General features: G+C 53.4%; 2 protein-coding genes across 2 annotated transcripts; one reads left to right on the plus strand and one right to left on the minus strand.

Annotated features, from left to right (window-relative positions):
- Nucleotides 1–944: 944 nt before the first annotated feature.
- On the minus strand, nt 945–2,024 carry LOC113146867. The gene is made up of 4 exons (XM_026335495.1): nt 1,949–2,024; nt 1,649–1,715; nt 1,349–1,500; nt 945–1,072 (listed from the first exon to the last, which is right to left on the minus strand). Exons 1-4 carry the CDS (start codon nt 2,022–2,024, stop codon nt 945–947), a joined length of 423 nt encoding a protein of 140 aa, XP_026191280.1.
- Nucleotides 2,025–10,778: 8,754 nt separating this feature from the next.
- On the plus strand, nt 10,779–11,819 carry LOC34623303 (ATP-dependent RNA helicase DBP2-A). The gene has a single exon (XM_026335498.1). It carries the CDS (start codon nt 10,779–10,781, stop codon nt 11,817–11,819), a length of 1,041 nt encoding a protein of 346 aa, XP_026191283.1.
- The last annotated feature ends 229 nt before the right edge of the window (nt 11,820–12,048 follow it).

Genomic DNA, 12,048 nt, shown 5'->3' on the forward strand with positions numbered 1-12,048 from the left:
AGTGAAATGGAGCATCACGCTGGACCAGCCGAAGATGCAATACTCTCACACATTAATTAGGTATTGCCATTTCACTAACAAATGTACGTAGCTCTCTATAAATGGGCGCTCGCAAGCGAAAAAAACCGTGCCGTGGTTCAGGATCGGTTGATGCCTTTTTAGGTAGAAGACTAGTTCCCGATGGATTTCAACTGTACTGGAACAGCCAGCAACAGCTGAAACGCGAAGCTGTGAGGAATACTAGTCCTTTCGCTTATTCGTGGAAGAAGTGGGGAACAGCCCTGGCAACACTTTTCCAGGAGAGTGTTTGTATTGTAGCAATATATTTCCCTCTCCTATCGTTTTTCGCCGAAGGCAGCTAGAGCAAAAATGTGCTTCTCATCAGTGACACATTTGCTTCAGTTATCGAACCAACATAAACTTTTATCCCAGTCCGTTTTTGGCTAAGAGAGAGCGCGCTATTATCCTACAGAGAAGCTCAATTACTGTATTTCATATGTCCATGATGTGTTAGCACCCTAGACTTGCACATAGCCCGTGCAAACTGCTTAGCGGTTTACGGAAAAAGTGCGCAGCTTTAAACTCACACAAGACATGCCGAGTTAATTATTCTAAATGGCGCGGATCAAGGGACTCCACACCAGTCGCGCTGCGTTGGTTCAACGGGCACCACCTGCCCCGTTATGCAGTCAAGTGCAAACGTTACGCTATGTAAAGGACGATGTGCTATAAATATCCGGCTTGATCATCTTCCCCCTCTCTGATGCCCATGCTAGTCGAAAATACGCTGAAAAGGAAATTAAAAGGAAGCTGGTCAGTCCTCCGTTTCCCACAGCCGCCGCAGATGTACGCGAAGTTGAAAAAGCTTATGGAAAATCACTTGACTGAACGTGCCGAGTTCCAGTGAGAGGCAACACGAGACCAAAAAGCCAATAAACAAGCGGCTAAATACCACAGCACTTTTTTAGTTTTTTTCCGGAGCCGCAGGGGCATCGCTTATTTGCATCTCGTGAGCGAATCTCAATTGGGGCGCGGTACTCAACTACTTGGGCGTCGTCTTCGAGGCCCCCGTCTGTACAACAAAGACGAAGCACAGTTCAAGACCAAGGACAGAAAGCTCCCGCGACAACAGAATGGTGGATATCATCGGACAGCGGAACGGAAAAGAATATGAACAAAACTAGCTGACTTTAGAGTGAAAACAATGCCTGGATATCGCAGAGTCACGCAAAGGGCAAACATGCACGTAAAGCCAGATCCGAGATATACCCTGCCCTGATAAGAACGAGAAAAAGACTACAACAATAACCCGCGGTGCAAAGAAATGGATCTAGTGGGAGCGAACTACCTCCATGCCGCAGCTGCTGGTCGATGCGGGCAAGCCGAAGATCACCGAGGAGATAGTTGGCACCTCTGTTGAAGACGGAGTATGCACTCGCTCCACCAGTGCGCTCTCCCAAATTCCAAAAGATCAAGACAATACCCAATATCGATGCGGCGCTGCATATTTGCCCAAGAATGACAGCTAAGCTCGACTTAGTAAGCAGCTAAAAGCTCAGATATAGCTTAAGTTGTCACTGTAGCTACCAAAGTAAAGAGAATTTATTTTATGCTCTAAGCAGGAAGCAACATGTTGATTTGCCCTCACATGGCGCCTAAATACCGAAGACAGCAAAGAGAGGCCAGTACAAGAAGCACTCGGATAAAGTTGGAGCCTTCATGTTCACACATATTTCAGGCACAGCATGCAGCTTGTCCTGTTGTTGGCTTTAAAAAACCGAAGGTATGCGTTTGTGTTCAGTAGAATTTCTCTCAGGAACCCTTAAGGCTGTGCGCCAACAAAAGTTGCGCCCTAATGAAGAACCGAGAACTACGGGCAATACCAGAAAGCAGGAGCAACCTGATTTATACTAGGCTTTTCGTTGCCCCCAAGAGAGGGGATACTCACGAGTTAGCTTTCCCTTCCAGAACTCCTTCGTTAGCAGTCGCTCAATAAGCTGCGAGAGGTCTTCTGTGCCGTCCATGGTACCCTCTCACTACAAAACCTGCTGTATCAGGCAACAGAAGTAGTCTGCCGCGTCCCGTGAGTACAAGAAAGAGTGGAGTAGCTGGTGATGCAAGAGGGGGTAGAGGGAAACTCCTCTTCAAAATCACGCCCCTCCCAGCAAGAGCTGGAAATTGAGCAAAGTGAAACCAAACTCCTCTTTACGAGAAGACTCACGACCGACGGCAAACTTTTTGAGGAGCTGTTGCTTTCCTTAGGCCAGAAGTAGATGTGTGTGGAGAGACGCCGGGCAAATTGTGGTCACTGTCTTGCCGGCATAAACGTACAGATCGCGCAAGTCAAACTGTCCCCTTTAGAAACCCATATTTAGTGGGACATGCAAGGACCACAGAGGTACTCTTTCGTCAGCAGCCAGTGACAGACGATGCATGCGGCCGGAAGGCAACGACACGAAACGGTCAATTTTTCCAAAGGGTCTCTGCCTGGAAAATCAAATGACTACGAATTAAAGTTTGCTCTTGGCTCGATGAGTCGAGTTTCATATTCGGGTGTCAATTTGCCTATCATGCGATGCAAGTCCGATGGTCCCGCTCCGCTACGAGCATCAGTCCCACTTGGCGTGTCTAGGGTCCCCTCTCTGCTGAAACGACCATACAAACTCTTTTAAACAATATACTGGCCCATTTAGTGCTCAATTGGCCCTAAAATACTTAAAATCTTACCTGTGCCGCGAGGCATTCCAGCGTCAACGGTGCAGATAGCACGGGTTAGAGCCAAGTGAAAGTAGACTTTATTGAACCCCAGTTACTCGTAGTTATGTAAATAGCAGTATTAATGAATTACCCTGTGTGGCTCATGAATACAGAACACTAACATCAAGCCAAACTAGGCACAGTGAGTGGTGGCCCCCAGGCACTGAAGTAACAGAACATGCTACGGCGACAAAGGTGGTCTTGTATAGCAACTCTTCTTAATCCAGACAACTGCCTTTCAAATTTCGTTGGGAAGGTGCTGCACGGTAATATGGAGGTATGATGGACCCCTGCTAGGAGAAAGATCAGGCGATCCGAGCAGTTTACTTCCCCGGGGACTTTGAAAAAGATGCGTTGGCGTGCGTGCAAACGGATTATGAACAACGACGTAAGGAAGTAGGGAGCCATCTCCTTTCTGCAGCGCTTTATATGAGGCCTCTGTAGAGAGACACTTAGATTAAGATTCAACACAAAGTTCATAACAAGTTGTTGAGTGTTAATCAAATGGGCTCCGGCCTATCGGTCCCTCTCAGAGCTTTTGACATGAGCGGAGAGGGTTAGCTACGGTGCGTGCAGCTGAATCATCTATACATTCTAGGCATTCGCAGACAAGTGCGCACAGCATCATCAGACACACGCAAGCAATATTGCGCCGTAGTGTATCAAACTAACGCTATTCCCTAAAACATTAGATCAACCCACGGTCGCATCAGATGGTCAATTTTAGACTGTTTCTCAACTATGAGTGGTAAAGTACAGCTTTCCCAGTGTAGCTTTCACCGCTAAAATTCCCAATTCAAGAAAAGTAAGGTGCAACTCTGTCTTCTCTACAAAGTTATATTTCCTCAGGGTTGCTGCAATGCCTCGAGTGCTTCCGCGGGGTGCACAAACGTATGGATCATTCCACAACGCTCTTAGCAGGTGCCCTGTCCTCGGCACGTGACAAGAAGTGGAGGTTCCTTAGCTCCTGTTATTGTATCGATTTTGCTGTTTTCCTTTTACTTCAACGATACAGTGACTGCCGATGCAGCGGCCCCATATTTGCAGTTCCGGCATTTGTGCGTTGTAATCGGCTAGTAGTAATGCTCAATGCTTATAGTATTTTTAGATTCGTTTCAGTTCAAGGTATTTGGATATATTCTGAAATGTCGGGGCACCGCGAAATAAATGTCGGCTTCTCGGGTTAGGAAGGTCTTAGGACAAGAAAGCGTGGCCCAAAGCAGTTCTCTACATGCGTATTTCGAGCAGTATTAGAAGCAGTTGTTACTCGATGAACAAGGGTTGCAATATACTTGCTTTCAGTACACTGGTGCGTAGCGAAACCTTAAATGCAGCTCTACAAATTCCAAAGGACACCTTTTCGGAATGAATTTTCCATCTTTCACATTTCAATTCACCATAGAAACATGCATGTCTGAACAATGGAATATCTGCGTACACTCCTTAACAAAAAAACTGGCCGTAATATTGCTAATTTGTAGTGCGCAGTTAAAGAGCATCCAGCATTTACGGAAATACAGTGCTAGCCAAGTTGGGGGTGATATACTGCCAAAAGTGAAGTCGAAGCTAAGCGGCTTGTGTTTGTAGTGGGACAGCTTGTCCTTGGCCCGGTGGATAACAACGGCTCACAGAAAAAAGACACAGTGAACCTGGGTTTAAATATCTAGCGGAGCGAAGCTAGCCCTCCTACATGCGCAAGCGTCCCCTCGCCCCTTTGGATTTAACCCAAAGGACTTCTATTCCGCCATGCATACAACCCACGAATAAGCTGGGTGGAAATATGCACTTAAGCACAACAGAACGATAATACGTGCCCATCCTTAGACAGGTCGGGGGCCTAGCTTTAGAGGTTGACAATATTTTCTGAGCTCAGTGCGTGGCTACCAAATATAAGGGCTTCCCAAAAGACGCTATGAGCCATCATAATTGCAGTGAGTCAGCGAGTCGTGCACGCAAGCTCTTCTGCCTGGTTACACATTGTGGCCGGCATGGCGCGGCGGCGTGTCTGAAGGTCGTGTCATTTAGGTCGTCGTCTGCAGCCATCCAAGAAGCTTTGACATTATATATGTGCATTTACATAATACGTTCTGCACACCACCTCGATCTGCTCTCACTGTTGCACCACGTTTTGAACTGAGGAAAAGATGGCATCGCAGTGTGGAAGGGAACTAAATGTGCCGGGCCTCTGTTGATGTCCGCCGGCTTTTGTGTTTGGTGCGTGTCTACAGGCACGACAGCACACAATATTGTTCTGTTGTGCTCGAGTGCATATTTCAACCACCTTATTCGTGGGTCATACCCATGGTGGAATAGAGGTCCTTTCGGCTAGTCCAAAGGGGCGAAGGGACGCTTGCGCATGCAGGAATCGAAGCTGAATAGCTTGTGGTTGTAGTGAAACAGCTTGTCCTTTGGCTGGCGGATGCATATATCCATCACCTTATTCTTGGGTTATATTGAGGCAGCTGGGGTGTATGCGTCTAACCAATCCTTTCCAGCGCCCCAATGAGCCACAGTAAGAAACGTTATTCCGGTCTGCTTAAGCGCCTGCAGACCTTTGCCTACGAGTTCTTGCACTTGTGTCGTCACCAGCAACACCTGTGCAGACTCTTAACAGATGTCAGCAACGCTGTTGCTCCACCTCTGCAGGCATCCAAAAAGCTCTGGCATCATCTTTGGCACGCATTAAAGAACAAAGGCAGCAATCCAGCAACATTTAAATCCTAAAGACATCCTCGAGGAGCACGCAAAAGATAGTACTTCGGTTCTGGTTTGAGGCTATAGTACATAGGATTATCTTGGCATCTCTAGTGTGCAAAAAGAATAAGTGGGTTCGAAAAACGCCAACCTAGGAGGCGCGTTGTCGACAAGAACTATTGGTACAGCAAGCGGGGTGCGATCTCTGCCCGAGAGGCGAGACCATAGCTCGAGGGCCACAGCTGCACAGCCAGAGGCCCCTGAAATTTTTGGCTTTAGCAAATGAAGCTTTCCCAATATTCACATTCGCGAGAAGCTATTTAAACTCGTGTGGCCTCAAAACAGAAGCGTGGCTCGCGCTCTACTGCGTACCAAATGTATTTCAGGTGGAGTTTCAGTTCTCCAGTGGACTCTCACAGACAGATCCCAGCCCGACAAATTGCAGCCTTTTCCCTCGCATTGCTCGCATGATATTCTTAAAGGTGGGGGCCGTGGCACGGCTTTCGACATGCACAGGTACCTCAACCACCCCAGTGGCACGTCACACCCATCTCCGCAGATGCGAGGTCACATCAAAGGAGTATAAAGCCCAAGGGCCCTTCTAAATCGCATCAGTATGCTGTCGGCCTCAGCTTTGAAGAGAGCCGCCTCATCCTCCAGAATGCTGCGGAGGGTTTGGGGTGCCTTCATCAATTCGTAAAAGCGCCTAAAGGACAGAACGCAACGAAGAAAGCTAGCCTGTGCACGACGATGACGGCCAGGTGGAATGCGACCAAGCTGCTTTCGGCTGTAGACAACCGAGGCCCTGCTGCACGGATGCTGCAAAAATGCTTGCAGTCACGCACAGTGATGCCCTTTTGAGGCACAAAGAAGGGGGGAATGCAGAGCGCAAGACAGAAAGTGGAAAGTTCCGCACGCTAGCACGACGCCCTGTGGCACGAGGGTACGTCATTCAAGGGCAAACGACAAGGCCGAGAAGCACTTGGACGGAGCAGGAGTGACAGACATATATACATATGTAGCAGTATAGATGTTTGCAGCACTGAATGGCAGGAAGCATGAAGGGAGGCTAAAAGCTGCGTACCGCTGAATAGGAGCCAGTGTTCTGTTGATGACGACTGTGAGTTCCTTCTTCACTGCCTCCCAGGAGTGGCCTTGTCCCTCAAGCTCTCGAAGGAGCGCAGGGAGCGTTCTCCCCTGCAGTGTTGCAAGAAGACTTAGGAGGTTGCTGCCACCAGGTCTACCGACGGGGTCATAGCCGATTTCTGTGCACCACAAACCGACAGGTCACCTGTCTGCTTGATGAGCAAAGGCAGACCTTAGCCGGGGCCTGGGTAGCGTCTGCAGGCACGGCTGAGATCTCGGGATCTGCAGAGCATTGCCAAGCATTGGCAGCGGGTACCCCTTCCCCCCTCCGCCAACGAATGCATGTGTGTGTGCTTATCTGTGTGTTTGTGGCTCTCTTCGCACCAGGGTGGTCGTCCGTCAGCGCCTTGGCTACTTTTTCAGCGACGACGTAGGGCGGGTCTAAAAGCTCCAAGCGCCCTGCGGCTGAGAGATCCGACTTGCTCATCTTGAGAGCAGGCGAGCGAAGACATTTGATGCGTCCCGCCAGGGGGGAGGCCACAAGGCAGACAGGCTCCTGCGCGAGGAAGGAGGGTGGCCTCGAGCCTTGCTGGCAGCGAGGGAGTGCGGCTTTCAAGCGACGAGCGACGGCGCGGGTAAACTCGAGGTGCTGCTCCTGATCTGCACCAACCAGCACGTAGTCGGAGCCGTGCAGCAAGATATCCGCTGCCATCTGCAAGTCGAAAAAGACGCACACATAAAAACGCTTCCACAAGGCAAAGCCGATAGAGAAGCTGCGTCAGAAGCCGCCTGCTCATGTTTGGGCAGCCCCTGCAGCAGGCACAGCCCAGACAGCTTCCAATAGCGTGTTTTTGCTTAGTCGGGGTAGCAGTAGCTCCTGCGGAGCTGCCCTCTAGTCCATCACGCGTCTGCCGCGCAAGAAGCACCAGCGAGCGTGAAAGAAAGGCAACAAACATTGCGGCAGCCTGGTGGGTTCGGTGCAGGATATGCAGAGTGATTTTTATTTCTTCTGATGCTGCTGCCCCTCCGCCTTCAGCGATGTCAGGGAAGGTGCCGGTCTGTGCGGCCAGAATGCCGAACGGCACAAACCGGCAAAACGCGAACACCTAGAGACGGGGGGAGGCGGCCCCTTATACGCGGGGAAAGAGCAGCGCAAGGACAGAGGTTCAGCACGTGCAGCGCTTGCCTGAAGAGGATAGAGGGCACTGCCTGCTGAAGATCTCCCGCTGGACGCGCTAAAGGCGACGCGTGCTGGACTGCAGCGGAATATTCGATCTGCAGTAGTAGGCCGCAGCAACGAGGCAGACGGAACAGGGTTAAGCATAACAGAGGGCGACGCATGGCCGGCTGGGTGGCTGCACGGGCATCCTTTGCAACAAAAATATGGAGATCGAGGTGTATGTCGAAGTGGCAAACAATGCAGCCGAAGGATTCCTGCTCTGGAAAAGAGAGGAGACGGAAGGCCGTAGTAGAAGTAGGAGCAACAACAACACTCGGAGTCGCAGCCTTAGAAACAACAGCATTAGTAGTCGCAGCATTAGCAACAGCATCAGCAGCAATAGCGGCAGTAACAACAGCAACAACAACAGCAGCAACAGCAGTAGTTGCCGCAGCACTAGGAACACCGACATTAGTAGTAGCAAGACCAACTGCAGCGGTAGCAGCAGCACGAGCGACAACAAGAGCAGCACCAACAGCCCTAGTAGCAGCAGCAGCAGCAACAACGACAGCAAGAGTAGTAGCAAAAACGACAGCAAGCGTAGTAGCAACAACGACAGCACGAGTAGTAGCAGCAGCACGGGCAGCAGCCGCTGCTGCCACCAGGGCGCGTGAGACTGGCATGAGGAGAGACGGACGTGCTCGATGCGGAGGAAGCAGCTAAAGAGACTGCAGCTGCTGAGGCGGTAAGACGAGTATTGTTGCAGACAGAGAGAAGCATGCCAGAGCAAGGGATGGACCAAAGGCCAGAAGACTGCGTACTCAAAGACACCAGACTCTGTAGCCACGCCGCGAGCTGTGCATGTGCAGGGCAAAGGCTTTGTAGCACGATTAACGTTCCATGAAGCGGCTGTTGCTGCTGCTGCTGGTGCTGTTGCTGGTGCTGTTGCTGTTGCTGCTGTTGCTGTTGCTGTTGCTGCTGCTGCTGTTGCGCCTTCATAGCGTGGCTCAAGGGGCAGATGCCGCATGCCATGGAGAGCGCGAGAGCCTCTAGGGAGTTGCTGCCGATGGTGTTTCCGCTGAGAAGGCGTTTCTGCCGGGTGAATAGGGCATGCGTGTCGCAGAGCAGCAGGCGTGTCTGCACGCCCTCCTGTTGCTGCAGCTGCTGCAGAGGCAGGAGCGTGGAGAGGAGGTGGCCGATGTGCAGCGATCCGGAAGGCTGCAGCAGCACCAGCAGCTGTAGGAAAAGGCGAACTGCAGGGCTGGCTGGACCGGAACAGGCTTGTTACCGGATGGATGGAGACACTTCCGAAATGTGGGCGGGGAAAACAACGCCTACCGTCATATGTACAGACAGCGGCCCACGCACAAGCAGGAAGTGCCTCATTAGCACCAGAAAGAGGGTCGGCGCATTACCTGGAAGCCTGCCACTACGCGTTTTCCTTCAAGAGAAGCAGGCGGAAGCTCCGAGAGGTACTGGCGAGCTTCACAGCTCTCGGAAGCGGTAGCGACAGCTGAATCGGCAGCTGCATGTGCCGCGTGGGGAGGCTTCGACCGCGAGCTTTGCTCTCTAGGCGCGAAACATCTCGTCAGCGGTTGTCGTTCCAGTTTCTTCCGCCCCCCTTCTGAGGCTTTGAACGGAAAGCGGACGAAGGCAGCAGGTGGAGGCGAGGCTGCGCGGATCTGGAGATGTGCGTCGCAAGGCAGGAGTTTGAAAGCGGGGGACTGGTGGAGCTGCTGTTGCCGCAAGACACCGACCGTCAGGAGAGACAGAAGGACAGGAGTGCTGCGGAGGGAGGGTAGGCGCAGCATCGGCCTCTTTCGGAGGTGTCTCAGAGCGACGCGTTCATGATTTCCGCGCATCTCCAGAGTGTGTTTCGGGTGCTCCGCGGCGTCCTGCGACAGCGGCAAGGAAGGACAGCTGAGTGTACGCCGCTGCCAACCTGTCCCCGGAGGATTGCCAGAGGGGGAGAGAAGCTCGTCGGCTCTCCTTCCGTAGCGCCCTTCGGACGGCTTCTGCTGGGGGGAAAACAAGACATCTGCAGCGAGAGGAAGAGGGGCCAAGCGGCCACCAGGTTAAGGCAACACCTCTCGATATCGAGGCGGTCGGTTAGCCGGCTGCTGCTCCGGGAGGCGGCGCGATTCCAGCAGTGTAAATACACCAAATCGGGCCTCAGAATGACGCAACGCCGATAAAAAAGAGTTCTTGTCTGCTGCGAGTAGGGAGGGAGGGAAGAAGGCGGACGCGGATGGAGGAGGGGAGGCACGGAGGTACCATAGAGGACTCTGTACAGGGGTGGTCTCCACTGGCGGAAGCCTCTTCAGCAGCGGTGGGGGCGGGAGGCGGGAGGCGAGGCCTAGGATTCTGCGGGAGGAAGGCAGTCTTTGGAGCTTTAGTTCGATCTTTTGCACTGAAGAACGCGGTTCCTTGGAGTCTTTCTCCTGGGTTCCTTCGAGAAATCCTCCGGGTACCGTCCTGCAGTGCGGCATCCAAGGCGCAGCAGCAACAGGAGGCCACCAGGGGCAACTGCGGCAGCATTGCAAAAAACGAATGCATGCCTCGTCCTGATCCCCGAATTAAGTGCCGCAGTAGCAGAACAACCATGAGAAGGGAGAGGAGAGGCCCTCAACCGTTGCGCTGCTGCCGAGAGGAAATCAGACACGCCTCCAAAACGAGGATTCAGCGGTCTCGTCAAGGTGCTCTCCCGTCCAGCAGCGCAGTGTCGAGAACTTCGCTGTAGCAAAACGACAAGGCTGCAGCACAGGAACTGCCCAGAGCAACGGCAGTGCATCTGCAGAGCCGCGTTGGTGGCGTCCTTCCTCGCGTACAGACACTGCACGCACAAATGAGACTTGCGCGAAACGTCTCCCCCCTGCTGCTGCTGCTGCAGCGCAGCGCCACCCCGGCGAAGCTAAGGGCAGCAGCAGCAGGAAGAAAGGGCGCAGGAGGCGCCTTCTACAGACTGCTTTCTTCCTCTTCCGCAGCGGCCGCTGCTGCTGCAGAGGCTACAGCAGAACGCCGCTTCAAAGCACAAGAGCAGCAGCAGGCTTTCGGGGATGCTCAGATCTCAGAGGCGAGAGGCATGCCGCGGGCAAGGGGGCCTCCTCCTGCCCTCGAAGGCGTCTTCCTGACGTCGAACAAACCGTGGCAGCGAGACTTCCTGCAGGGGCAGCCGGAGCAACAGGACTGGCGACAAGTGTCGCAGGAATTGCAACAGGGGTCGCAGGACCAATCGGCAGTCTCTCATGGCACCTTTATGCCTCCTGACGACCCCTGGTACAGCACACCCTCTTCTGCCTTCGCTTCGGCTCCGCCTACACCGCCCTCCCCGAGGCAGCCGCGGCAGAAGGAGCAGGAAAGTCATTGGCGTCCTTCCGCACAGAAGACGGCTGCGGAAGGCGGAAGACGCCTTGCGGAGGGAGGCGCCGGATGCGGCCTTCGCCCTATTGATTGGGACCGTCAAAATCTACCCCCCATTCATCCCGTGTCTGAGCTGCCAGTGGACAGCGATGCCGAGGGAGGCGCAGCTGCAGCGCTTGCTGCGGAGGAGATGCAGCGACTTGGCATCACAGTGGAAGGCCTCCCCCCGCTGCCTCGGTTGGTGCCGTCCTTCGAAGCGGCAGGAATTTCTCCGACGCTCGTGCAAGCGCTGCTCTCGCTCTCCCTGGTATCTCCCTCACCAATCCAGCGCATCGGGTGGCCATGCTGCTTCTCTGGAAGAGACGTGATCGCCGTCTCGCAGACGGGCAGCGGCAAAACGCTAGGCTTTCTCATTCCTGCGCTCATGCACATCCAGCAGCAGCAGCAGCGGAGCGAAGGAGAAGGGCGTCGGGCCGCTAGTCAGCAGGCAGGCGTGCCTACTGTGTTGGTACTTGCACCTACTAGGGAGCTGGTGGTTCAGATCAATACAGAGAGTCAGCGGATCTTGCGCGCGGCAGCTGCTTCGTCCAAAACAGAGGGGCTGGGAGACGTCTCAGCAGCCCCCAAAGGAGCTTCTGGAAAGGCGGCGGCTGCTGCTGCCCTTGCACGAAGTGTGGCGATCTATGGAGGCGCGTCGAGGCCGCAACAAATTCTGCAGCTCAAACTCGGAGCCGACATTGTCGTTGCAACGCCAGGCCGGTGAGAGCACCTGCTTGCGCATCCCTCTTGGTGGAGGGGAGGGGAAGGAAGAAGGGGAGAAGAAGGGGGGAAGAGGGAGAGGGAGGGGGGAAGAGGGAGAGGGAGGGGGGAAGAGGGAGAGGGAGGGAGGAAGAGGGAGAGGAAGGGTTGGCGCGTTGTCGGACTCCGGGGCTGAAGGGGAGCTTCTTTTCTTCAAGTCAAAGCAAGCTTGTCTGGAGAAGCATCTTCAGCAC

This window comes from Cyclospora cayetanensis, unplaced genomic scaffold (assembly GCF_002999335.1).
Source record: "Cyclospora cayetanensis isolate NF1_C8 unplaced genomic scaffold, CcayRef3 CcayRef3_contig_70, whole genome shotgun sequence".
NCBI classification, from domain to species: Eukaryota; Apicomplexa; class Conoidasida; order Eucoccidiorida; family Eimeriidae; genus Cyclospora; species Cyclospora cayetanensis.